Here is a 26,305-nt window from a genome sequence, read left to right on the forward strand (position 1 = left end):
GCTAAACTATTATTGTCATTCTGGTCTCAGAGAGCAGAGGTCTTTGGTATGTTTGTAAGCAGTACCTGTTTTTATAGGGGAGCTTCCTTCAGTAGGAAATTAAGAGGTTCCTGGTTTTTGTTGTGTGGTTTTTTTGTTTTTTTTTGAGACAGAGAGATTTTCCTTCGATATGTCATTAAGAGGTACCTAGCAATTTTTTTTGTAGGTTTGATGAATTTCTAGCTACATAAAATACTTTCTATCTTTTTTTTGGGCTTAATATCAGACTATACATGTTTTTGAAAATGTAGCCAGGCATGCACACACAAAAAAAATTAAAAATCCACCCTGTATGCATGTCAAAATGGTAGCTGCATCTTGGTTTAATTTTTTTAAACTTGCTCAGGTGGCACAAACCACTTGGCATATTTTTTATATATGCAATTGACAGTATTAAATGCATAATCAGTCATTTTTATTATTATGTTTGCCTCTTTTGCCAAGTGAAAGAGGAGTATGAAGACATATTTTGTTTTCATTTAAATTTATTAAAGTTTCTCCAAAATGATATTATTGCCATACTTGGAGATATTCAAAATCCTTCTGAACATAGTCCTGGGCTACCAGCTGTAGATGGCCTTGCCTGTGCAGGGGGGTTGTACCAGATGACCTCCAGAGGTCCCTTCCAACCTCAACCACTCTGTGATCCTCTGATGCTTGGCTTGAGTGAAGGGATACTGAACACTGCTGACTCTTCTGCACCCTACTTTATTACTTGTACAACATTTGGCTGGGTGCATCATATGTGACTTGCGTGATAAGCTCCAGTTGGGAGGTGTGATGAAAGATCTTTTGGCTTCAAGTCACAGTTTTTAAACCCAAAAATTATTTAAAAAAAAAAAATGTTCTGAAGCAAGTGTGTTTAGACAAAGCGTGGACTCTGCTGAGGATGTTTGTCGTTCTACAGGTGCTTTCTCTGAACAAAGCTGAGGATGCTCACAATGGCTATCAATCACTTCTCTCTGAAATCAATGATCCAAACACCAAATATATCCTGAGAACTGCTAACCGACTTTATGGAGAAAAGACATTTGAGTTTCTCTCAGTAAGTAACCATTAAATTTGTGGTGTTTTTTAGTATAATGTACTTGCTACCTATTTCCTTTGGAGGTCAAAGGTAGGCTTTGGGTTTTACTTTCTATATTTTCTAGGCTGAGGCCTACCAATGTGATAGATTGTGCCAAAGCCTGGTATCTGAACTTGGTGGAGAAGCTCCTTTTAGATAGCCTGTGATCTGAATGCACAACTGGTGCAAAACACAATAAAATCCATCAGACTCTAAATCTTCAGGGTTCCACGATCCATTCGTACTTTTGGCTGTGGGACAAATGGTTGATTTTCCCTTTTCGCTTGATTGTGTGTAAATATAATAAAAAAGAATTGTTACTGCTCTTCAGCATGGGCAGTATTTTGTAGTTTTTCTGTTAGGCAAATCATCCAGAGAACATACTGAGCAGTACATGACTTTTAAGATGTCCCTTATCAGAAGATCTAAATAAGGATAATAGGTATTGTGTTACACATGTTCCTTTAGATGCTTCCCTAGAAGCAAGAAGATGTAAGGCTCTTTTTTTGTTGTTGTTGGTTTTTTTTTCTTTTTTCCCCTAGGAGTGATTTACAGTGATTCTTTTTATGAAGAATGCTAGTGTTTCATTTGACTAGTAGATAGAAATTACATGGATTGTACTCTAAAACTTTGCATCTCTGCAATAAAGATCTAACTATATTAAATGAGAGAGAAGGCATGGTTTTTTCCTAAGAAAAATCAGTTTCCCCTCTGAAAAGTTTTCTATTAGTCTGGGAGGTTTAAGAATGAAATTTATGTAGAGAGAAGCTTACAAAATCATATGTTCTCTCCCTGAAGCAAAAACCCCCCAAAACTAGGCACATCACTTCTCAGTTAAGTTATGTAGAACTTTCTAGCATAGTAAACAAGCCATTTGACTTAACAACATACAGTGGACAATTCTTAGCTCAAATAGGTGGTATAAAACCTAATAGGAATGTGTCAGACAAAACTTCAACGGCTCTATATGAAGCTGGGGATGGAAAGCGGGCAGATTTTCTTGGTGTATTTAAGAATAATCTGTGGCTGAATGAGAATAAAATATATTGCTGAAAAGCTGTTCTGAACATCCATGTTAGTCATTTATAGAATCGAGTCAGAAATTCTACCAGGCTGGACTAGAACAGACTGACTTCATGCATGCTTGGGAGGATTCCAGGAAACAAATAAATGGCTGGGTAGAGGAAAGGACTGAAGGTGAGTGTTCTGCAGAATGCCCTGTTGCATTTAATGGCAGCCGGGGTTTGGGTAAACAGCTATTTCAAGATGTGAATTAGAAAAACCCAAACATTGAGCTCTTGCTCTGTTTGGTACGTAATTCTCTTATCTATTGTGTATTAATTACGGCATAGATACTGTGCTAGATAATAATTAGATACATGCCAAAATGTTAAAAATTGGGTTTTTTTCTATGTATTAAAAAGGTAAAATTCAGAACCTGTTGGCAGAGGGAATTCTCGATTCACTGACTAGACTTGTGTTGGTGAATGCCATCTATTTCAAAGGCAACTGGGAAAAGCAGTTCAACAAAGAGAGAACAGCAGAAATGCCATTTCAAATTAACAAGGTATGATGTGATAAAATGCTGACAGTACACTGTTACTCTGAAGTACTCTGAAATGAACACCTTTAACTCTGAAGGGGGAGAAAAAAAATCATTCAAGCAGGGTTACCATGCGTAGGCTGTATGAAATTCCTTATATCCCCTCTCTTTAATATGAACACTTTTTCTGTTTAATTTCTGTTGAGTTTCACATAATTACTAGAAACTTTAATATAACAATAAAGTATTTCTTTCATTGTCTCTTTTTTCCTTTACCCTTCTTGTTTGTTTGAGAGAGGTAGTCCTCTACATGATTACAGAACTTAAAACAGAACTGAGGAGAAGGAAACAGTTGAGTGAAGCTGTCAGGCTGTTTCAGAGTTGTGAACAATTTCACAGAAGTTAGTGAACTTGATTATTTTAGCATAAAACTGGTGTGTGTAAGAAAAGAAATGTTCTGTTAGGTTGTAGGCAGAAAAGAGCACTTCTACGTGTGCAGAAACTTCTGATGGAAGTCTTCTTCAGTCAATTATTTTAAGATCAGAGTCTTTGGGATCCAGGTCACTGTTGGAGAAAGCTGTAAGATGTAAGGTTGGGGAATGCTGCCTTGGTTCACCTAAGGAACTCGCTTTTAGATATGCAAACAACTGCACATCTCTTTCCGTGTAAAACTGAATAGCTTGAGTTTGTATTTTCATCCTACTAATGACTAGCCACTGATGAGCTACAGAAGTCTCTAAAGGCTCAGATGAGCAATTGGAAATCCCAGGTGCAACATGAAGTATTAAGCTAGTTATTTTACAATCTGCCCAGCAGCAAAGATTTACTTTAACATCCCAGGAGCCTTTCCAGCATCCTGTGACATTATTTCTGTGACTCTTGCACTTCTTACAACTCACTGGATGATTTTCACATGCTGTGTGGCCTTTTCTTTGCTTATCCATCCTTTTCATATGTCATTGCTGCTGCAGAATAATTTTGGCCATATTGTCTGTGGGCATTGTTTCAGTGGGCTTTATTTTAAAAACAAAAAACTATTTGCATGGTTATCTCATGAAGGTAAGGGAGAAAGCAATGAAACTCTTAACTGAAAAGGAAGAAATAATGATGTAAAGAATAGTAGCTGATGCTCCATGTGATAATGGAAGGAGATAGCAGAGAATGAAATCGAGGAAAAAAAATCTTTCCCCTCCTTACTGTCCATGTGACTTTCAAGAATTCAGAATAATGCTCTCACTTTCTTGGCATTTTTAGTATAATTTAAAAATATTTTAATTCCTCTTTGTTACAGCACTTGGAGCCACATGGACTAAAAATGGAAATACCTACATTGAAATTATTTTGTATTCATTTAAAGCAAGGAACACAGGCCGTGCTTCTTATCAGCTCTGTTTAGTGCTTGTCACTAGTTCTTAAGCAAATTTATGTGTCTTTGCCTTAAAGGAAACTTCACAGACATTTCCACATTAGTAATTAAAAATTAAATCTCAGGGATCCTTACTTCTTATCTCTTACTTTACAAAAGACAGTGGTGGGGCTGTACTCTGTGGTGTGTTTAGTTCTCTTTAGTCAAATTCTAAAAAATCTGAGTAAGTGGATGCCTGCTTCGTATTTTGAGACCAGCATACTAGCTAAGTATTATCTGTTGACATCTCTTTATTTTTAGAAAGAGACCAAACCTGTGCAGATGATGTTAAAGAAGGATAGATTTAACATGACCTATATTGGGGACTTCCGGACCAAAATCCTTGAGCTCCCTTATGTTGGTAATGAACTCAGCATGATCATCCTGCTCCCTGATACAATCCAGGATGAATCCACTGGCTTGGAAAGCGTAAGTTGTTGAGCTAAATGCAAAGATAGTCTGTATCCTTCCAGGGAAGAGAGTCTGATATTGCATATAGACCTGCAGTTCAATTCCAAAGCTATTACGTCATTAGTGCTCAACACCAGCTGAAATGTCGCACACCTCCCTGCCCCCAAAGTGATTGGCATGCGTTGTATCACTCACTACTGGTCAAGGTGTGTGCTGCCCCCTTAGCCAGAGGCTCCGGAAGAAGACCTGACCCTCCTCAGGAGCAGAGGTTAGCTGTGGTTATGGTGAGCATCATATATGGTGAGAGGGGATCTGGGGGAGCTCTTGGGAAGCCCTATAGTTTGTCCCATAGATCTTCCATTCTGAACAGCTGACAGATTGTCTCTGGCCCACCACCTGGAAACAGGCTCACAGGAAAGTGTAGGATCTCTTCTGTTGTGGAGATACGATACAAGTTTTGGCTATTTCATGCTCTGGACAAGGAATTTATTAATAAGGCTTTCTAACACTGACTGCAAAGGGCATTGTGAGCAGACTTTTTCATCAGCTTGTCAACCTGAAGGAGGATCCTGTGGTTAAGAGACAGAAGAACTGGATTCAGTTCTTTCGGGACCTTGTCGTCGGTTCTCCTGTGCGTTTGCTTCCCATACGTAAAAATGTAAAAAACCCCAATCTAATGTGTTTTATAAAAGTTCCTTTACGTGGAAGGGACTGGTCCTTATTGTATCTACCAAAAAGCATATGGAATTGATCTCAGCTGGGGCCATAGTCTAAGTGAGAAGTATAACTTGCACTTTTGGCTTGAGACCCTCTAAACCCTGGAAAAAAGATGCATATTATGCACTATGTAAACAAACACAGTAATCGCCACTTTCAGCTGTGTAAAACTGACTCTCTTCTCATTTTAACTATGTAACTTTCGGGTTTTTCTTTAGCTGGAAAGAGAACTTACATATGAGAAACTGATAGATTGGATCAATCCTGAAATGATGGACTGTACAGAGGTGATGGTGTCTTTACCTAGATTTAAACTGGAAGAAGATTATGATCTGAAACCCCTTCTGAGCAGCATGGGAATGCCTGACGCATTTGACTTAGGGAAGGCAGACTTCTCGGGAATCTCAGCTGGCAACGAGCTGGTGCTTTCTGAAGTAGTTCACAAGTCCTTTGTGGAAGTCAATGAAGAAGGCACTGAAGCAGCAGCTGCCACAGCAGGAGTGATGCTGCTGCGCAGTGCAAGGATTGTTGCAGAATTCACTGCTGATCATCCCTTCCTCTTCTTTATCCGGCACAACAAAACTTCTAGCATTTTGTTCTGTGGCAGATTTTGCTCTCCCTAAAAAGGAGGTGTCTTGGCAGAAAAGCCGCCATTGCACAGTAACGTTCTGTTTCTCTAGCATAGGACTACTCTTTTTCTGCACTATAATTGCCTCTTTCAACTGTGCCTGAATCCACTTCTATGGTCTTCATCTTAGACTTGAATAGAATAACAGAGCCACGTAGACATATGCAGCAACTGCCATTTACAGCCACTCTCTTGCCCTGTGTGCCTGAGTGCAGAGGTCTTGACACAGGGACATCCCACTTGCTCAGTGCATGCTTCATCTGTCCTTGTAGTCCCCCTCGCACTTCACTTTTTGTGGCTGCCAGCCAGCAAGTCAGGCAGTGACATCTCATAGGAAGGGAAGAAGTTAATTTTGTTTCTGATGAGGCTGGAGCACATCTTTAGTTCCCTTCCACCTTTTTCCTCCCATCCCACCTTTTTTTTTTTTTTTTCCCTTCCTTTCTCCTCCTTCCAGACTCATCCATTTAATGTCTTGATGCATTCCCTAGAGATGAAAGGAGTCTTTGGCAACCTGTTCCAAGTGTTGCTAAGCATCCTGACTAGACAGAGTTTTAGACAGAGTTTTTTGGACAAGCACTTTTAGGCAAGAATGGGAATAAAAGTATGTCTTTGTACCAAATGTCCTTACAGAGTATTCAGTGGGTGAGGATCATTGTTTATTTTATCACCACAGGACACCTGGGTTTATTACCTATCACCTAGTTTATTAGTCCTTTAATGAAGAATGTAATGAAAAAGCATATGGTGCCTATGCAATATTTAAATGACAAAGCTTTAACTTTTTGCTATTGTTATATTTTTCCTATTCATGGTTTCTGAAACATTTTAGTTTAACTGTGTAATACCAAAGATGTAGCCGAAATAGCTTTCCTAATACAGTGATTTGTTTTGCTGTTTCTGTTCCTGAAATAATAAAAGAACTCTAAGTGCTGTAGGACTCTGCTGCTTTTTTTAATCATGAAGAAAAAAAAAGCATAATTTATCTGTAGTATGAAGAAAACAATTATTTCCTGATAGAGTACAATCTGCTTTCTATGTAGCTTGTGTGGAATTCATTGTTAAACATGGGATTTTCTGAATGCTGCCAACCTGAGGTGCTGACTTGAGTTGCCGTGAAGTTTGGGCTTGGCCTTGCAAGGGTTTGTAGCAAAGGAGTCCTATGGCAAGTGTTTGTTTCTGGGCAGGACTCCAACGCTACCTCTGGATTTGTGCACAGCTCCCAATCAAGCGTTAGTGGTCATCATCCGAAGGGTGCTAGATTGCCCTAGTGCTTAATTCAGTGCGCAGTACCTCAGCTGTCTCAGTGAAGAAAATAAAAGCATTATTTGAAGGGGGGACAGCGTGCTCACCTTCAACTCCAGTTCCGGCGGGGGTGCTCCCGCTGGCCAGATGAAGGGCTGATGGAGAACAAACATCGGGTTAAACCGAAGAGAACCCTCCATGCTGTTACTTTCTTTACATTAAAAAAGCAAAGATAACTGTGACCTAAACATAGAGCAGCGCCGTGGGAAGGCAGAGACGAGCTACCCGGGACGGCCCCGCCAAGCGGGTAAAACCGGGGCAAAACCGCCCCGCTCCCGTACCGCTCGCGCAGGAGAGGTTTGGTTTTTAATCACGCTCCCGAGGCCCCCTCCTCCCCTTCGCCGGGAAATCCAGGCCTCCCCCGCGGGCGCGGCCCCGGAGCTCCCGCCCCTCGGCCCGCCCCGGCGCGGCGGGACTCGGCGGTCCCCGCAGCAGGGTACCGCTCCGATCCGCGCCGGCCCGGGCAGGTAGGCAGGCAAGCGGCCCTCGGCTGCGCTGGCGCTCCGCGGGGCGGGAGGGGGTCGGGGGAGCCCAGCCCCCCGGTGCTTGATACAGCGACGAGGCGATAACGAGACGAAAAGCGGAAAGTTTTCCTCCGCTCCCGCGGCGGCGGGGTCTGCGGGGGGCGGCCGGTGCCCCTCGGGCAGCCTCGGGCGGGGGCTGTAAAACGGCCGGTTTCAGTGAAAGGCTTGCACAGTGCGCGGGTGTAAGTAAACGAAAGTAAAAGTACGCTTTTGGGTCTCTGTTTGGCGTTTTTTTGTTTCGGTGGGGTTTTTTTGTTTGTTTGTTCTTGTTTTTTTCTTTTTTTTTTAGCACAGAGCTAGATAAAAGAACATTGCAAAGATGCAGGGCTTTTATCCGTCTGGCGGTGGAAGCAGATAGCGTTATTTTGCAATTCCTGTAGAAAGAGGGTGCTGGAAATACGCAAATTCTGGTGCAAACTCTTCCGTGTAGTTGGGTCTGGTCAGTACTTGTAACGGCGTTACCGGGCTGCTGCCCTGGTTGCTGGGGGCAGACAATGCCTGCCTCTAAAATGAAACTCCTTGAGGAAACAAGCTAGAAACAGCCAAATCCAAAAGCCCGGCTGCAAGCAAGCAAAGAGAAGCAGGAATCTGAGCTAGGCGAGCAGGAAGGTTTTACAGCATCAAGTGGTTCTGCCACTAGCCCTTGCGTAGGTTTTTGCACCTGACCCAGCCCTGGCATCTTTCACCCCACCCCGCTCCAAGGGCCTCCTGGGGAGCATCTCACCAAAACGAATCACTGCTCCGGCTGCGCAATGTCAGCCCTGAAGCTTTGTCTGCTCTGTGCTTCGCTTCTGCCTTCGCTAGCCGGTATGTCACCTTCGGCTAGCAAAACCCCCGGGCTCTCTGCCCATGCCTTTAGGGCTGCTCAGCCCTGTTGGGACTGGGGTGCGTTTGTACCTGGATGCAGCGTGCAGGTAACTTGCTTGTTCTCGGCAGAGCAGGCTGGTGAAAATAGCGGTGCTGTATACTGCTGAAGGGAAGCGTATACTTAAGCCTTCGGCAGGATTGACGCCTTTTTGTGGCATGGTTTGTGCCATGAAGACAGGCAGCTTGCTGAAAGGCGTCTAAATCTCCCTGAGCAGTTGCTGTGAATGCTTTTTGTGCAGGGTTTGGGTAGAAGATGGGGGAAAGCTGCATGAGTGAGCTCTGGGGTGTGCTGGGTCTGTGGGGCTGAAAGACAGCACACATACTTCCCATTTCAAGGTAGAAGGCAAGGAGTTTTTTTAAATAATGTCTTTAAAGTTACTGTGATAGGGAAGGTTGGAATATACAACTTACGTGGAAAAAAATACGCTTTTTCAATGTGACTGATTTTTTTCTTGAAGAAGATGCACTAACAATGAAATTCTTGCTGTTCCTGTGCCCAGCTGCAACCTGATTAATCCAGTCTTTACTCTGAGTGCCACAAGGTTAGGTTAGGTTTTTGAAGAGCGTTTCCCGGAGTCCTTACTGACTGTTTTATTTTTCAGCTATAACCATGAAAAACCTGCGTAATGCCAACAGCAGATTTGCACTTGATCTGCTCAGAAGGTTTAATGAGACCAACCCAACAGGAAATGTTTTCTTCTCTCCTGTCAGTGTCTCTGCTGCTCTGGCCATGGTCCTTTTAGGGGCCAAAGGCAATACAGAGGCCCAGGTGCTGAAGGTTGGTAAAAAAAAAAAAATTCTCTTTTGCTTCATATTTTATTGATATTAAAAATTGTTGTGTTTTAGAGGAGGGAAAATGAAAGGACGGTATTATTTTTATGTGCTCAGGACAAGATTTCTGTCATGCTCACCGAGTCTTCCTTGGGTTCCTTTCTGCAGTTACCTTCTGCCTGCCCTGCTCCAGCGCCCTCTTTCCATATTTGCTATGGCCCTTGTTTCTCACTTAATTACATTTATTAAGTTAATTCTTGAAGTAGGAAACTGATTTCATTAATTAATCAGTCTCTATTTAAATTGACTGGAGTTTCCAGCAGCAAGGCCTTACTAGTTTTTGTTGAGATGTTTCGACAAAGAACTATTGCTTTGTAATACAAGGTTACGTATGGTGTGCTTATTACTAATAATACTGTGTATTTTGTAAGAAACACAATAATAATATATAGTTTTATATTTAAAGCAGAACAACTATGATAATACACGATGATGCTACCTAAGTATCAGTATCTTAGTAACAGCTAGGCACTTGGATACCTCAGAGGACCTGAGCCCACATGCTTATTCTTACCATAGCCTTAGGTTAGGTAGGATAGTTCAAAAAAACTCATTACAAATTGCAAAACTGGTGTACGTAGGAGTGTGCCAGTTTCCCCTGAGCCTCCTGCACGGAAGGGACTCGGTCACTATTATTTTTCCCCTTTGTTAGGCTAATGCCTGCTAGTGCAAAAGGGCGTATGAGACTTCTCATTGCAGTCATCATCATGTACTTGCCTATGAATAATTTCATCTTTGTATTCTGGACTTTAGGAGGAAGTGTTTTATACTGTTGAGTGGTGCTGTGCTTACTGAATAAGGCAATAAAATTATTTTCTCACTACTTGTACAAACAGACTTTGAACATATATGCCATGTAATCAAACTGACGGCCCCGCCTAGGATAAACCTACTGACAGCAGAAATCATGCAGAAGGAACTTGGGGAAAATAATGTGTTTCAGCACAGCCCCCTTCAACAATGCGTGTTCCTGTACCATAGGGCTTTACTTACGAAAACATAGCTAATTAGGGAGGCAGTGATTGGTAACTGTCAAGGGCTGTTTGCAAGCACATAGAAACTTGTTTCTGTGATCATAATCCTATTGTAAGTTGCCTCCGTGATGTTTTTGCTCGGCTATTCATATGTACAACACAGCTTGCATTAATGTGGGCAGCAAAGCCTGACCAAAAACCCAGTGAGATAGAATGAGGGCTTTCCTTTGAATCCAGTGGCTGTTTCACAGCAGTCTTCCCTACTGAGAGATACATGATTTAAGTCTGAATGTGAATGTCCCTGCTTTGGTCTAGTCTTCCCTGTCAATGAGGTCTGGCAGCTCCTGTTGTCCTATCTGTAAGCCTTGGCTAGCCAGCTTGCCTCTGGGAAAGGAGGTACCGGTAAAGAGAAACTGCAGTGATGCATTTGATTGTTAAGATGATTTTTTTTTTTGTAATATATATAAAAGCAGTTATATTTTCATAAAACCATAAAAGGTAATTATTCTAAGTTTTCTTAAGACCTCACCTGTGCTAGTTTTGATTGTATGTTTTGAAAAGCAAAACCTCAGGCTCCCTTGGGCCAGAGGGGGAAGCAAGAAAGCTCAAGTGTCTCTATGGCATCGTCTCTCTTTTCAATTCCCCACTTGGGAATGAGTCCCTCCTGCCCAGTGGTCCATGGAGGAGAGGCACGCGGATGTCACGCAGACAGGACTTGGGGTTATGATCAACAGCTTCAGCTGTGACTACATATAAACCAGGAGCTTAATACAAGTGGCTGACACAGGTAGCGTAGCACCAAGAAACAGTTTCATTCATTCTTTGAGCTTTACAGAAGTCTCTAAGCAGCTTCCAGCCTCTTCTTTTCTCTTTCTTCAACCTACCTACCTGCTGGATCAGACCCACTCTATACATACCCTGTATGTTCTTTTAAGACAGTATTAGCAGCAACTAGTTCTCTTCTGTTATTTCAGACGCTTCATTTTGACAAAGTTGAAGATATTCATTCAAGATTTGGGACTCTGACTACGGATATAAACAGAAGCAATGCTCCCTATCTCTTACGGATTGCCAATCGGCTTTTTGGAGAGAAGTCCTACAGCTTTTTGCCGGTACGCTGGTGCAGATCGTGGTGGTGTGGTGAAACCTGGTGGGAAAATGCAGCTATTTGAGTATTTATGAAGTAGAAATATTTCTAGGCATATTTCTAAATGTTACTGGGCAGTTGACAAAAGTGTTGCTACATGCATATGCATTTCCGTATCTGTAGGCATCCGTGCATCTCACCTAAAGGATGTTACACAGCAAATCCTTTTCATTGCTTGTTCGGTTCTGCTGCTCTTGGGCTCAAGAGAAAAATCACTTGTCTAGGTTCTTAGTTTACAGTAACTATCATAACACCCCGCTCTGTTGCAACCAGCTTTTTAGGATGCAACCAGCTCTGTGTCTGTTGTAATCAGCTTTTTAGGATTTTCATTGGTCTAGTACCACATTACTTAAATATTTTTGAAAACACTGTATTTATTTGGGAGGGGATGCCCAACATGTCTGAGCAACACGCCTCTTCACCAGTGAATTATACCTTTGTGTGTACCTAGGTTGCTATTTTTATCCCTCTTCAGCTCTTTTGGAGAGTTTTGTTTTATCCTAGCTGTGCTTGAGCCTGTTTCGGGAGAATGACAGGTAAATATTGCAACACCTGCAGTAAGCACCCCATCAGCTGTATACGTGGCAGATATACTGTGAGAGGAGAACACCCAACCCCAGAAACCCTCAGGCAGTGCACTGTTAGAGCCCCACCTCAGAGCAGGTGATCTGTTTGACATGCACCTTATCTACATCATAAAGAGATGTTTTCTTATCTTCGTGCAATGAAAGCTATTCTTATCGTTCCAAAATCTAGGATTTCCTGACTAATACTCAGAAATTATATGGAGCTGATTTGGCTACAGTTGATTTTCTTCAGGCTTGTGAAGAAGCCAGGAAAGAAATTAACCAGTGGGTAGAGGAGAAAACTGAAGGTAAACTACTTTGGTTAATGAAGTGGCTGGTAGTGTATCATACTTTGGGAGCAAGAATAGGCTTTATTTTCTGCCACCTTTAGAAGAGTTTAATTTTGCCCTGGGATATTCACTTGATGCATTAACAGAACCAGAAAATACCTAAGCGAGACATTTAAACAGTTCCGTAAGTCCTGAGACACTTCCATTTTTTGTGTTCAGGCCACTGAGTGCAGGAAAGGTGCCTAAACATAGATTTATACTCATGAGTTGGAGCATTTGTTTTAGACAGTCCCTGTCCATATCGTATATATATTCCTAAATCCAGTAATCCTAGATTTGGGTGTTTTCTAGTTCTTGTATGATGAGTCATATGTGACAGTTTATCCATTTTCATCAAATTACTGTATATCAAAAGTTATAGTAGTGTGTACTATGAAAAAGTATGGTGAAGTAAAGAGACAGGTACTGAAACACACTTTATTACAGGAATGGACTAGAGTTTTAGATTTGTAGTATTTCTATGGCATCGGTTTCTTCATGTATGTTTTATATGCCATCAACTTATTACAAGATTTTGTTGTGACTTTTTTTTTCTGCCCCCTCTGAAGGTAAAATCCCTAATCTGCTCTCTGAAGGCTCAGTTGATAACATGACCAGGCTCGTACTGGTGAATGCTATTTATTTCAAAGGGAACTGGGCAGAGAAATTTAAAGAAGCCGACACCACTGACATGCCATTTCGGTTAAATAAGGTAATACAGATATGTCTTGGTAGTATATATCTAATGAAAAGGTCAAATAATATAGGTGCTAAAGTGAAGCTTTGCTTACAGATAAAATAATAAAAAAATATAAATAGAAAGTCTTGCATGATTGTTTTCAGTTCACCCGAAGGGTTTTTTATCGATTTTAGTATTTTTCTGTATTCAGCAAGCTATTTGTCCTCTCACTTACTGGAATAGTATCAGAGGCAATTCTCATGTATAGATTAGGACCGTGCCTGTGCCTCGCAGAGTTTCTGTCCGCTAGCAGTTTCAGCTGCTATGAACCGTGCCTGTTTGTGATGCTAGGTAAACAGTATTAAAATGACTGCACATTTTGGTTAAGCCCCATTTTCTTGTTCTATATTCTGCTTATGTTAACACCTTTACAAGATACTGTATACAGTCATCTGCTTTATGCTGAACAGAGACGATCTTTGTTGACTTTTAACATTGTCATTTTTGGGGCTAGAACAATATAAAGGTACAGCAACTCGAAGACATTGTTTCAGTTTATGCAAGGACTGTGCTCCTCTCAAAGGAGAACCAAATATAATACAAACTCATTATGTCTTCAGAAGAAACTGTTATTAAACAGGCAGTCAGGAGTCTGACAAAGGCAGTTTTATAATCACCTGATACAATGGAGGAAGAGTTTTGGCAAGAATGCAATTTTTAACTTGCTTGTTTCCTATCAGTTCTTTAAATTAGTATTTTCTTAACTGTTACTTTGGGTCCCTTTTATCCATCCAGAATGAAAGAAAGACAGTGAAAATGATGTATCAGAAAAACAAATTTCGTTTTGGGTATATCCCTGAAGTGAAGATCCATGTTTTAGAGCTGCCTTATGATGGAAGCGAACTTAGTATGATCATCCTGTTACCTGATGATATTGAAGATGACTCCACTGGACTGCAGAAGGTGACCCATCTAAGCTAATGCAGTTATTTAATGGATAAGTTCAGCCGTTCAAAATTAAAGCCTTAATGAACCCGTGTTCTCAGAGCCCCATATCTATCAAGCATATATTTAGACAATGCTCTACTAGCACTGCAATAAAGAATACGTGCACGTGCTGCATCAGGAAAAGAAGCTGTGTTCTGGTTTTGTAGCTTGTGGTCGTGTGTCCTTTGGCTTGCTGATCAGAACCATGAGGGAGACTGCGAAAACAAAAAGTTAACTATGAGAATTAACTTGCCTTGCTTGTTTTTTTTAATGACAGAACTTTTCTTTCACTACCTTTGAGAGTCTTAGTTTTCTTAGCCTTAAAGTAGTGAGACTGTTTTTCATTAAATGACCAGGAACACATCAGCTTCGTCGAGCTCTCTGATGATTATTTTTATTACTTGTTTCTAATTATGTAATTCCATTTAGTTAAACAATAAGAATGACTGGGTTTAGTTGCTATCAGTGCATGTTTTTCCCTTCTGTACATTGCAGCAAGAAGCAAATGTCTGTATTACTTTGTAAAGTAAACCCTGCACTGACTCCACTTAATAGCATTTGTTTGATCTATATAGAGCTATCAAAGATACGGGTATGGTCATTTTTGTATAGTTGCTTTATAGTTGTATAGTGCTCTATAAAGCCTTGTAAATATTACTGAAAATGAAATATTTCTACACTGGTGATATGTTATGATCTCTGTCTTTTTAATTCTAGCTGGAAAAGCAGCTTACCTTAGAGAAGCTCCAGGAATGGACATGTCCAGAGCATCTATATACCACGGATGTTCATGTGCGTTTGCCAAAGTTTAAGCTAGAAGAAAGCTACGACCTTAAATCAGATTTAGCCGCTATGGGCTTGTTGGATGTATTTGACAGTGGCAAGGCTGACTTGTCAGGAATGTCAGGGGCATGTGACCTCTTTCTCTCTAAAATTGTCCACAAGACTTTTGTAGAAGTGAATGAGGAAGGCACGGAAGCTGCAGCTGCCACTGCTGGCATTGCTATGCTCTGTATGGTTATGGAAGAGAATTTCAATGCTGACCATCCTTTCCTTTTCTTTATTCGCCACAACCCAACGCAAAGCATACTTTTCTTTGGCAGATACGCTTCTCCGTAGAAGAGAACTTAGCATTTGCAGACCAGTTCTTGCTGTAGTCAATGAAAGCTTTGCTCCCGAATGAGTTGGATTTTGATGTAGAAAGTTAATGCTCCTAGTAACTTTGACTGAGAATCTGCCTTTCCCATTAAAACAATCCCAGAGAAACTGAGGAGTAATTTGTTTTTCTTTCGTGAGATTGACATCATCTTTAATAACTAGGAAAATCTTAACTGTAGGCAGAAGAAATCTTTTGAAATTGGACTAGAAATAGAAATACTCTTGGAAGAAACCTGTGTCTTTTAAAGCACAGGATCACCCTGTATGCATCCTTGCATGGGTTTCTCTGTGTTGACAGCCCCATCGTGGTAACTTAGCATAATCCAGTCATTCCTTATCCATGTATACTAGGATGTTCTTGCAAAGCTATTCCTCCCCTAAAGTCTTGCTTTTCAAAGTTATCTTAATAAAATACTTCTAGGCACCAAAAGGCATGTTCCTGAACAGCTGAGTTTACTCAGTTCTGTTGTGAAATAGAAGGTCAGATAACATTTGTTTAGAGACATCTATTAATAGAGAAAGGATTAAGCTATTTAAACAAAAGTAACCCCTTCCAGTCATTAGCCAGAAAACTTGCAATACAGCTTTTGAATGAGGAGGAGGAGAAGAGATTAATAACAACTTTAGGTGACATGTTTAAAGAGGATTTTTAAAAGGTACAGTCTGGTGCCATTTTAGTTATTGAAAATATGAAAATGTGTCAGGGCTTGGAGGTGCTTGAAGCTGATGGGTGCCTTTCTGCCAAGTTCAGAAGCTTTCAGTATGAATGACATTAGATTCTGGCCAGAACCTACGTGATTCTCAAAAAATACTTCAGCTTCCCAGAGGATGACTGTGTATAATCTGCAGTAAATATCTGATGTGTCTCTTTACGTTCAAGGATTTAACATTTACTGAGCTGACTTCCACTGCCTCTTTATACGCAAACCTTTTGTACTGTACAACAGCCTTATGCCTGGGAGCCACTGTAATTACATACTGTGAGTGTTCTGTGTTTATTTCTGGAGGTTATTTGCTTGTATCATGTATATCTTGAGTACTGTAACGTTTACCGGTACAGCCTCAGTTCTAGGTGGGGCACAATAATTTCTGTAATTGCAAACTGTATATTAGTTTTGTCTTTAAGCAACAAATAAAAGTCTTTTTCTTGTGTTCAAAATGGAAATTTCTGCAACCGTTTAGTATTTCAGAGTACAAAAATAACTGTCTACCTGAAGGCTAGCTCCAAAGAAAACCACTGGTGCAGCAGGTGTTATCAGCTGTATGAAGTCCTTGGCCTGTTCAGAGTAGGTGAAAACACTGAAAAACAAATTACTCAGTAGAAGAGATGATTGCGTGAACCATCAGCTTCCCCTGTAAGGGTAACGACCCCAGCTGCTAGCACCTACAGGGAACAGGGAGCGAGTAACGGTTTATATGCAATGACACAAGTGCTTGGTCTGCACATTAGTAAACATGTTTCCGTGTGTTAGCAATACCTCCATTGCAAAGGCTCTGGTAAATTTGTAAAGAAGAACATGTATTGCAGAGTGCAGATGTGAACGTAACCCCTTCTATGCTGAACGCTTTGAAAACCTAATGCTTTGAAAAATAAGTGAGAAAAATACTAGCACAAAACCCATGTGCAAGTTTGGAATGGTTTGATGTTGCATTAGTTCTGGGTTTCTGGGCCTTCGTCTTCAGCCTTTTAGCAAATAAAGCTGCTGCTGTCATAGATGGGTTTTGACTAAGTAAGGCTCAAAAACTCCATTGTAATTACATCCTTATCTTTATATGCTTAAACTAAGTCAATGCATGCAAGATATATGACGTCTGAAGGCTTTTAGGGCTGTAATTACCAGGAGATCAGAAGAAAGAGAAAACTTTGCATAATAGTACAAATCAGCGTAGCTTCATGAGGAGACTCATCTATTTCTTTATTACTTTGGTCTCAGTATTCAGAAACTGAGCTATTCTATTGAGACACATTTGGTTTTCTACAGACAGGAGGCACAAAATAAAACCTCAGCGATAAGAATCTCAATAAAGTCAGCATTATTTGCTTCACATTCAACCATTTAAAAAAACCCAGCAAACCTACTGGCAAATATTCCCCTCCCATAATTCATGTCCCACAATAAGACTGTGGTGGGTGTTTTTCCTTAATGCTTTTTTTCTGTGCTCCTGACAGGACAAGTGACTGGCAAGGGCTGACTCCAACAGGGAAAGGTGGAATGCCCACTATATTCACATTTCTAAAAAATAAAATGCTGCTTCAACTAGGTCATGTGAAGGACTTTTTATTTTTAGAACTACTGAATGAACACAGGTCTCACTGCGTTCAAAGCTTGGTAATTTTTCAGTATGAGATGCTTTAACTGAAGACCAAGGAAGACACTGTAATTTTGATGAGTTAAAGATACAGCGTACAAGATGAGAGAATGTCACATCAGAAGTCTCCATATAAAATCAGGAGCCTAGTCTTAGTCTTAGCTGAGTAGGAGTCATAAACCCACACCCACAATATACAAAAAATACTTTCCATATATAAAATATTTTGTTCATATCAATCTAGGAGACTGCAAGATTAAAAAGTCAGACTGACTGTAGTTACATTTCCTAGGAGGGGATCAATAAGCACTTAAGCATGAACTTCCCTGGTCAAAACCAATTTGCAACAGGCTGCTGGTTTGAGAAGACTACCTGTAAGTCTCTTCCAGTGGAAGAGAGGATTACAGCGGATGGAGTTCACTCTCCATTTTGGCCTCTCTTAAGCAGACCAGGCTTTATAACAATCCAAAACTCAGAGCAACATTTGCTCACTGCGATGTGATGAGTAAGGCAGACTTTGTACTACTGCTTGCGTAGACTCTTTACGATAGCCCTTTGATTTCAGCCATTTAAAAAAAAAACCACACCACCCACCACCACCATTTGGCTGCTTTATATACGATTCATACAGTTTAAGTTGCTCTTCCTAGAAAGTAAATACCATAGTGTGGACAGTTATCTCTGGGTTTTAAGTCACCTTATCCTAGAGATAAATTTACATAGATTAGTTAACTCAGAGCATGTTTAGTAATACTTTCACTGTTAAATGTTTTTATGTATTTATGTATGACCAAAATCCTGATAAAGTACATAAACCTGATCAAGACCCCAGATGTCTTGGAGACAGATATTTGTCTTTTTTTTTTTAATATGGTTTCATCAGACAGCAATAAGACCGTTGCAATTCACTTGAACCTATTGAGCTAAAAAGGTGCAACCGAAATCAGAAACTGGCTTTTGTTTTGTTTTGTTTTTTTTTACTGTAAGCAAACCTGTCCAGCTCTGTCATGTCATCTTATGGTACCAACTAAGTACATATTCTTATCCATATTCATTAAGGGGCCTATGGAATCCCTGACTACTTAATAACAATAAAAGACAAAAACCACAGCCAAAATCCTGGAGAGCGCAGCCTATCTGGAAACACGCTGAACATGCGCAGTGGCTGCTGGCAATTCAGATGATGAATTCATCATATCAGCCACAAAATGTTGTATCTTCAGGTTAATTAGAACTTCAAACAACCAGCTTGTATAATCACTTTTATTTTTAACTCATATCGTGGAAAATGATAGTCATTTTGGCCAAGAAGTTTTCTCTCAACACGAGAGAAAACGCTCACGGAAAAGGGAAAAGAATGCAGCCCAGAGGTTAACTGTGGATTTAAACTCTTTGTGCATGGAAAACAGTACAAGAAAACTAAAATAGAAGTCATCATTTCACATAAATATTTAGTATAAAAGCCTGGACAACTCCTTACGAGCTATATCATCCAGTTTTTTATCTGCGAGAGTCAAACTAGCCAAATAATGGAAACAATATTCATGAGGTAATTTTCTAAAAAACTGCAATGGAATTCATTGGGGGCATTATTTAATTGATGTTTCTGGTCTTGCTATCCATATCTTTGACATTCATATGTTACTATTGGGAGAAACAACTTATATCAGTACAAGTTGTTTCTCACGTGTATTGAATTCCCCAACATGGGCTATGGTGTGGTCTTTCTCATGGTCCGCGTTACTCCTTAGTGGAACAACTTAGGTAAGAGAGAAAGAGATCGTGGTAAGGCAGATTTTGATGGTGCTCCTTACAGTGGAAGCAACTGTCACCTGATGGGATCCAAATCTCATCCCCTATTTTTTGGTGACACTGCAATATTTGGTATTTCCTTAAAGCTCTACACTCTGAAGATAAATCAATACACTGGTATATCAGCATGCGGTTTTTAAAAAGAGACCATTCTTGCCCTTAAAAGGTAAGCCCCAGGGACTCAAAAGCCAGAAAACAAAGAAATATACTTCACTAATTTTTAATTTCATTCTTTCATCTTGTGCTTTTGAAGCAATTTCACTAGGAGATTGGCTTCTGCTTGTTGAAAGCAGCATTGCCAATCCTGCGTGGATAGTTTACACACTGTCCTGAGAGGAAATGGACATTTTTGCCTTGGGTCTGTTTCAGAGGGACAGGAAACGGAGCGGTGTGAAATGTCCATTTGTGAGTGCGCCTGGTCCTGATGGACTTTTTAATGGAGCATGGAGTTCTTCAACCAGTGGAGATGACCTGCTTTAGAGTGAATATAAAAGAGATGCACATCAGCGGGAGGGGGAGAGCAGGGAGCAGCCACTCTGTTTCCAGTGTAGCATCTCGCTAATTACCATAGGGAGGAAGGGAAAAGGTAAATAATACTTTGCTTGGAAAGAGGCCACAAGGCACAATGGCTTTGAAACTTTAACTTCTTGTTGCCGACATTTTAGTAACCTGTTAGACTGCACTGCCTGATGGAGCTGTCCTGAGGGGCACAATCTCTTTTCATGCAGGACTGACAGAAAAACCCACCGGGGGCTGAGGAATGAAAAAGCACCTCTGAACATTTTGCCAAGCTGTGCTGCCCTCTGAAGGCGAGCACATGCTGCTTAGATTTACTCCAGCACTGGAAAAGATACTCTGACTAACCCTGCTCTGAAACTGGGGCATGGGAGGAGACAACTGATAGTTTCCAAGGAAAGGGAGAAGTAGGGGAAAGAGATGTGTACAAGGCATCCTACCCAGCGAACACAGTAAATGCAGTCACAAGGAAAAATATTAGCATGCATCCACCTCATATAACAGGTGAGCTATTGGCTTAACTGTTGGCAACATCCCCTGGCCTAGGACACTTGCAAGCTCGTTTGTCCTGTGTATTAGCCACCCCGGGGGCACTTAGTGAAATCCCTTTAGCACTTTGGCTCTCATCCTGTAATGTGGCAGAAAACCTGCGGAGCCCCAGCCATCCTCCATGACCTTCCAGTGATGAGAGAGGGACGTACTAAACACGGAACACTGGCGAGTTCATCTGCACGATGAATAAAACTGACCTAGGTTCCTAGCCAGATTATTTTTGCCACTGGGAAATTATTAATGAAGTCTCCATAGTAAGGTCAGCAGGTTCTACTTATTATTTTTTTATTTTCTTTTGGTGGGGAAAATGGGAAACAGTACAAAGAACCATGGGAAACACCATATACATGGAAAAAGCAATTGTGACCAATGCAAGAGCAGCTTGATCAAACCTCCTTCCCCTCTTCCACATCAAATACACAGTTTATGGAAACCCAGGACTCTGTCTCACTCCATGCTACACCTACTCAGCCTCCTTCTTGCAGGCTGAGCTCATCTCAGTGGTCGGCATGGGGATCAGGGAGGGAGGACTCCTCACCACTGCTGTTCTGCTCCAGTCCTGAAAGAGCTGCTTTGTGGGCACCTGTCCCAAAGCTCCCATCCCAATTCTGTGATTTGAGCCTCATGGCCGGTGCTGATCACAGCAGTCCTGGCTGCTTGGATTATTCTGAACCAATGTTTCAGGGGTGCCTCCTCAGTCCATTACTCCTCCGTGTAGATTCAGCCACATTTGTGCAATCAGGAGTCCTCTACTGCTACTTCCACCTCAACCCACACAGTGCTCAAAAGCTCCGAAGTGAGCACCAGACAAGATCCCTGGCTCAAATCCACAGGTTATGAAAACCTTCCCTAACTTGGACTTGTACAGAATCAAAGTCCATTATCCCTTCAGGGTGACCCTATGTCCTGGTTCCGGCACCCTATCACGACCACATCTCGCCTTATTTCTCCATATGCTCTTCAAAGGACTAGCAAGATAAAAATACTAATCTAATTAATTACCGCATTAATTCAAGCAACAAGAAGATTCCAACCAAACAACAAAAACAAATGAATTATGGCTTAAAAAGAAAAACATACAAATTTACATAAATGAAGCTTGTTGAAAGCCTTGCTCGCCTCTAGAAAGACACTTTGCTCAAAGCTTTCAAAAACTATCAGTATTACCAGCTTCTGGGCCTCATCAGATGCCGCAGAGAGATACCAAGCCTACTGCCAGTTTTATAACCCAGTGTTTAGACAAGACAGGGCAGCTGTTGACCAAAGCCTTTGGCAATGTGTGTCCAACCCCAGAAGAGAATAGTTGTGACATATTTTACAGCTGAATTATCTTGGTAGTTTCAATTTCTTGCAATATATAAAAGCTAACATTTCCAAGAACAAGAGTCTGAAATGTCTCGCTAGTAATTCTAAACCTGTCTTCACACTTTGCTGGTATTCTTCATCACTAAATCCCCTGCCTAGCATACTCCATGAGCATGCACCAGGAATGTCCTCTAATATCTGACCCAAATAGCAACACTTGATGTCCTCCAAATACTAGCCCAGCAAAACAAAACAGACCCATGTTTTTGTTACTGTCTTCAGTGTTTGTTAGTAAGTAAATTTTGAGTTAAACTCTTGAAAAAATAATTATAGCCCACTAATGGGTTATAACTAAGCAATATATCCTCTGTTCTAGGCAATAACTGCTCATATGCATGCCACAGAATGTAAATGGTTATATCTAAGCCCTCACAGATATGGAAAGCCTTACTTCTTGCATTAGTACGTGTATGACCCTGGTCAGTCACTTTGCATTTAATCTCAGAGCTCCGTAAGTAATCATCTTCTGGCTATCATACACTGTATCATGAGAGGTTGTGGAAAAGTTTTACAAAGTGTGAGAAATTCTTCCCCTTCAAGCGCAATTTTTGGTGTCATGTGTTTCATGATTCTAGTACTACCTGAAGGTCCTGATCTGTTTTTTTTTTTTCCAAAAGTCAGTTAATCTTTATTATGGGATAGACACTGTAATTACTAATTTTTAAAAAATTTAGTCGTATTATGACTTTACCCATCTCAGTTGTTTTTTACCAGATATCACACAATGCCCCTGCTAGGCAGCTGAGACACTTAACAGTTTACAGTTTTTGGTTTCCAATTATGGTATTTTCTCTGTAATATGAGGAATAAGGAATGGTCCTTTGTGGGTACTTAATATAACAATCTTCTGCAACTTCTACTGTTACATAACTTGTCTGTAAAGTTACAAGAAAGACAATGCCTATATCTCCATCCCCACATAGCCATTTAAGTCATACCTTACCTATTAGTACAGAATACTTCATTTATTACCTTCATGTCTTACCTGATATGTCTGACCTAAACATTTTTTCCCTGCAGTTTTTAGAGGATTTGCAATTTGGTCCACGAACAGGCATAGCCTCATCATCAGTGGGGGAACGTGAAGAATAGATCCCTTATCCTTTTTCCTTAACATCACAACACGTTATAAAATAATATTTATGTATCATGTCACACATTGTAGATGGAGGTGTGAGGCGGTAGATGAGGAAAAGACTCAGGCTCTGCATAGGCCTACGGGTCTTTGACTCCTTCCAAATAACAGGAGGAGGACTGTCAAGTCAGAGAAAACTTGCAGTACAGCACCGTATGGATAATACACGAGCGCTTAGAGGCCGATGGCAGGAGAAGGGAGCACTGACTAAGTATTTATGAAGGGAGAACCACAGCCTATTCAGATCAGGGCAGAAAAATCTGTATTTGCTTGAACGACAATTCATCTTGATTACAAAGAATGTGTAAGTATCACCCCTAGACCGTCTTTCACTGGAAACCCAAGGTATTTGTTGCACAGACTATACAGCATTGTTGCAGTTCCCTGTCACCTCCAGCTCTTGCTTCTATCGATGCAGAAATTCTTAGGCCACATTTACGGGGACAAACAGCTACAGTCAATAGCTGCTTTTAAATGACTTTTGTCTTACCTGCAGGCTTTCTTAGTGCCTTACTTCCACTCTCTCCATGCAGCAGCATATGTTAATTTTCCTCATTTCAGCCACAAGCTCAGCAATGCCAATTTTCTTCCTCTGCACTTTCCCTGCAGGACCATGACGGGAGCACTAAGAACACAGGAAAGACTGCCTCTGCAATTTTGCAGTGGCCTGAACGCAACTCAGAGGAGATACTGCAGAGGAAATAATAATCTCTGCACAGCTGACTGGCTGTAGCCTCTACAGCCACCCACTTTTTTGGCTGATAGAGACCCTATCGGCTAAACTCCACCAAGTCTTTGCAGGGTGCAGACCACCACAGAGGATTCTCATCAGGTCCACCTTGAATACAAAGCTGCTCGAGAACAGGGGGTACTAGAGAGGCATATGGGGCAAAACACATGATTATCGTTCTGCAAAACTTCTGTGCAATTTTTGCTGTAACGTCTGGGACACAATTTGGTGTAACAAGGGAAGTTCGATCAAGTCTTAAATAACTAAAAGAAGACTTGTAAATAGAATGTTAAGGCTTTGAGTAAAGGTTTTTCTGTCAACCATAGGCAAGAGACTACAGTCTGGGGTTTCCCTTGGGTAAGATTTGAGCATTAGTAGGTACTAGCAAAGTTAAGAAAGTCTGGTGAGGTTATCCCATTCTTTTTGCTAATAGAAGAAAATAAGAATGGAAAGAGAAAAATACCTCAGACTGCATTAGCCCAACACTTCTAACTGCCAGTTGTGTCAAAGGGGAGCACACCAACCTCTCGTACATCTGTAAGACAAAAAAACCTCTTTAAGTTTACCAATCCATTGATTTGATTTGTTTTGCAAGCTGGGGTCAGGTTGCAAATCATGGGCCATTTAAAGAAATACTTACATCAACTCTCTGTGTCTTAAGAATTAAAATGAACATTGGTTGATAGCACAAGTAATTTTGCCAGGAGTATTTTGGATTAATATAATTCATGTTTCACCTCTGTTCCCATCTTTCTACATATCTTAAAAGGGCAGACACAAGCTCAGAGAAGTAGCTCCTACCCTAAACCATCCTGCTGTGAAGAATACAGGTACTTACTTGAAGAAGGAGGACACATAGAAACGTTTAAAGAATCTGACTCAAACCCTCTAACAGTACACAGTCATGCAATCAGTTTAATTTCTGAAACATTTCAGTTACACCACAATCCTTGGCTTAAGTCCTACATTTTTGTCATGCAGAAGAACTTAGTATGAAGACTACCAAGCTGGGAGCCTCACAGCAAAATTAATCTCCAACACAAATACCCTTCGGTCAAGAGAAGGCAGTAATTAGAAAGTTTCTTCATGGACCGTTAGCATCAGGTTTTGCAGGTTGTATATTGAAAACCTTCGATCAAGGCCAAGGTCCAGCAATCTATCTTGAAACACGAAGAGTAATCAGCTGAATTTCCTGCTGCAGGAAAGTTAAAGTTGGCTTCCTGGCTTGGAACCGCATCCTCAGACCACAGACCTCCTGGTCTGCGGAAGTTGCTCTGAACAAACTCCGGATGCGCCGTTGTGGTATCCCCTCTGATCTAAGCTCCCTACAGCACCAAATACCTCTGGTGCAAAGAAATACCTGCCTGCAATTTGTCTATACCAGGTAGGTGACCAGCAGGTGGCTCGGTTGTATCACACGTACAGCTCGAGAGAGGTGCAAAGAGCTCGGTATGGCTTCAGTGCAAACCAGTTTTCTTCCTGTGCCCAAAAATGAAATATTTATTTACAAATTTAATTAGGTAGCTGAATACAAGTTTTTAAAAACTGTTAAATGCAATACTGTAAATGTGAAATGAAGCACCAGTCATTGTTCAGCCCACACAACATATCAGAAAAAAAAAGATTTGGTATTACTGTTAAAAAAAACCCCAACAAAACCTGTGGTAAGTAGTCCTTTTGGAGGAGAGCTAGTAACCTTCTGACACCTCTCAGGGAAGTCAGCAGAGCCACCACCTTCTTTTAGTGGGACCGTAGCATTCTTAGTTGAACAGCAAAAAGATCAGAAGCTCTACATAAAGCACTAAATTTTGACCTCATCACATTTCATAAACTAAGCAGGACCAGGACAGGAATCCCTGAAGTCCATCAGGTAACCAGTATAAGCCCGGTAACAAAGCTGTATGGGGTATGTGGCAAGAAAACCCTGAGTAGTTACTGAGCAAATCCAGCTGTAACTGTGCTGCACTACTGTGTAGGTGGTAATTTTCAGCCAAGACACACATCCTCATCACTGGTGGCCAAATTACTCCACAGCACTTTGACAAGTGTGGACAGTTGCCCCAGTGGCTCCTCAGCATTTCAGTAATGAAAATCTTCTTCGCTAATTATCTGCTGTAATTCTAGCCAAACGCGGTCCTCTTCTGCTACCCAACTGCTAGTTAGCACAGTCATATGCTGTTTTAGCAGTTGCTGGCTTTTCAACACACTGGACCAATGCACACTTAAGAAGGGTTGAAGAGAAGAAAAATAATCAGCACTTAAGTGAAGGAATGTTGTCAACATCAGGGACACTGCCATGACCGTACGTTCCACTTACTGAAATGTTCAGTCAACAGCAATCTTGGATGTGGATATGTTTTCAGTAGGAAGAGGAAGCCAAACTCTTTATTATAACAGCAGGAAGTCAACATGTGTCTCTCCGCTTTCCAATTCAAAGCTATTGGAATTCCTGAAGCACAACTGGAAATACATGAGCGTGTTTCACTACCAAGAATCTCCTTTCCAAAAGCACTTCCCAAAATGTCATCACACAATAAAAATTTTAAGAGATACAACTTCAAAAACTAGCATAATTCAGCTATTTTCATGACTATTTTACTTCCAAAAAGATTTAAACTTGCTCTGGAAAGTAGGGATGATGAAGTTAAAGGAACCTCAAACTTTCAAAACCACACTGCTGTCAAAAGAATATTTAAACAAATGCATAGACAC

The 26,305-nt window shown here is 40.9% G+C and overlaps 2 protein-coding genes across 2 annotated transcripts in view; both read left to right on the plus strand.

The window, feature by feature from the left end:
• The window catches only part of LOC142079054 (heterochromatin-associated protein MENT-like), a 39,036-nt gene extending 32,293 nt beyond the window's left edge, over positions 1–6,743 (plus strand). Inside the window, exons 4-8 of the mRNA XM_075142564.1 lie at positions 947–1,084; positions 2,185–2,302; positions 2,530–2,672; positions 4,315–4,482; positions 5,400–6,743. Coding sequence (XP_074998665.1) covers positions 947–1,084; positions 2,185–2,302; positions 2,530–2,672; positions 4,315–4,482; positions 5,400–5,804 — 972 coding nt within the window. The 3' untranslated portion in view covers positions 5,805–6,743. The remainder of the gene's footprint in view (positions 1–946; positions 1,085–2,184; positions 2,303–2,529; positions 2,673–4,314; positions 4,483–5,399) is intronic.
• Positions 6,744–7,523: 780 nt separating this feature from the next.
• Positions 7,524–16,338, plus strand: LOC142079056 (leukocyte elastase inhibitor-like). Its single transcript, XM_075142567.1, has 7 exons — positions 7,524–7,578; positions 9,105–9,280; positions 11,282–11,419; positions 12,211–12,328; positions 12,919–13,061; positions 13,824–13,991; positions 14,733–16,338. The coding sequence occupies exons 2-7, from the start codon at positions 9,113–9,115 to the stop codon at positions 15,132–15,134; spliced, it is 1,137 nt and encodes a 378-aa protein (XP_074998668.1). The 5' UTR covers positions 7,524–7,578; positions 9,105–9,112; the 3' UTR covers positions 15,135–16,338.
• The last annotated feature ends 9,967 nt before the right edge of the window (positions 16,339–26,305 follow it).

This window comes from Calonectris borealis, chromosome 2 (genome assembly GCF_964195595.1).
Source record: "Calonectris borealis chromosome 2, bCalBor7.hap1.2, whole genome shotgun sequence".
NCBI lineage: Eukaryota > Metazoa > Chordata > Aves > Procellariiformes > Procellariidae > Calonectris > Calonectris borealis.

What these genes read in the sequence shown, in the direction of transcription:
- LOC142079056 (XM_075142567.1), top strand. Translation starts at nt 9,113, where the DNA reads ATGAAAAACCTGCGTAATGCCAACAGCAGATTTGCACTTGATCTGCTC. An exon ending in AGTCCTACAGCTTTTTGCCG is followed by an intron (nt 11,420 to 12,210) that starts GTACGCTGGTGC and finishes TCCAAAATCTAG; the next exon opens with GATTTCCTGACTAATACTCA. An exon ending in ACTCCACTGGACTGCAGAAG is followed by an intron (nt 13,992 to 14,732) that starts GTGACCCATCTA and finishes TTTTAATTCTAG; the next exon opens with CTGGAAAAGCAGCTTACCTT.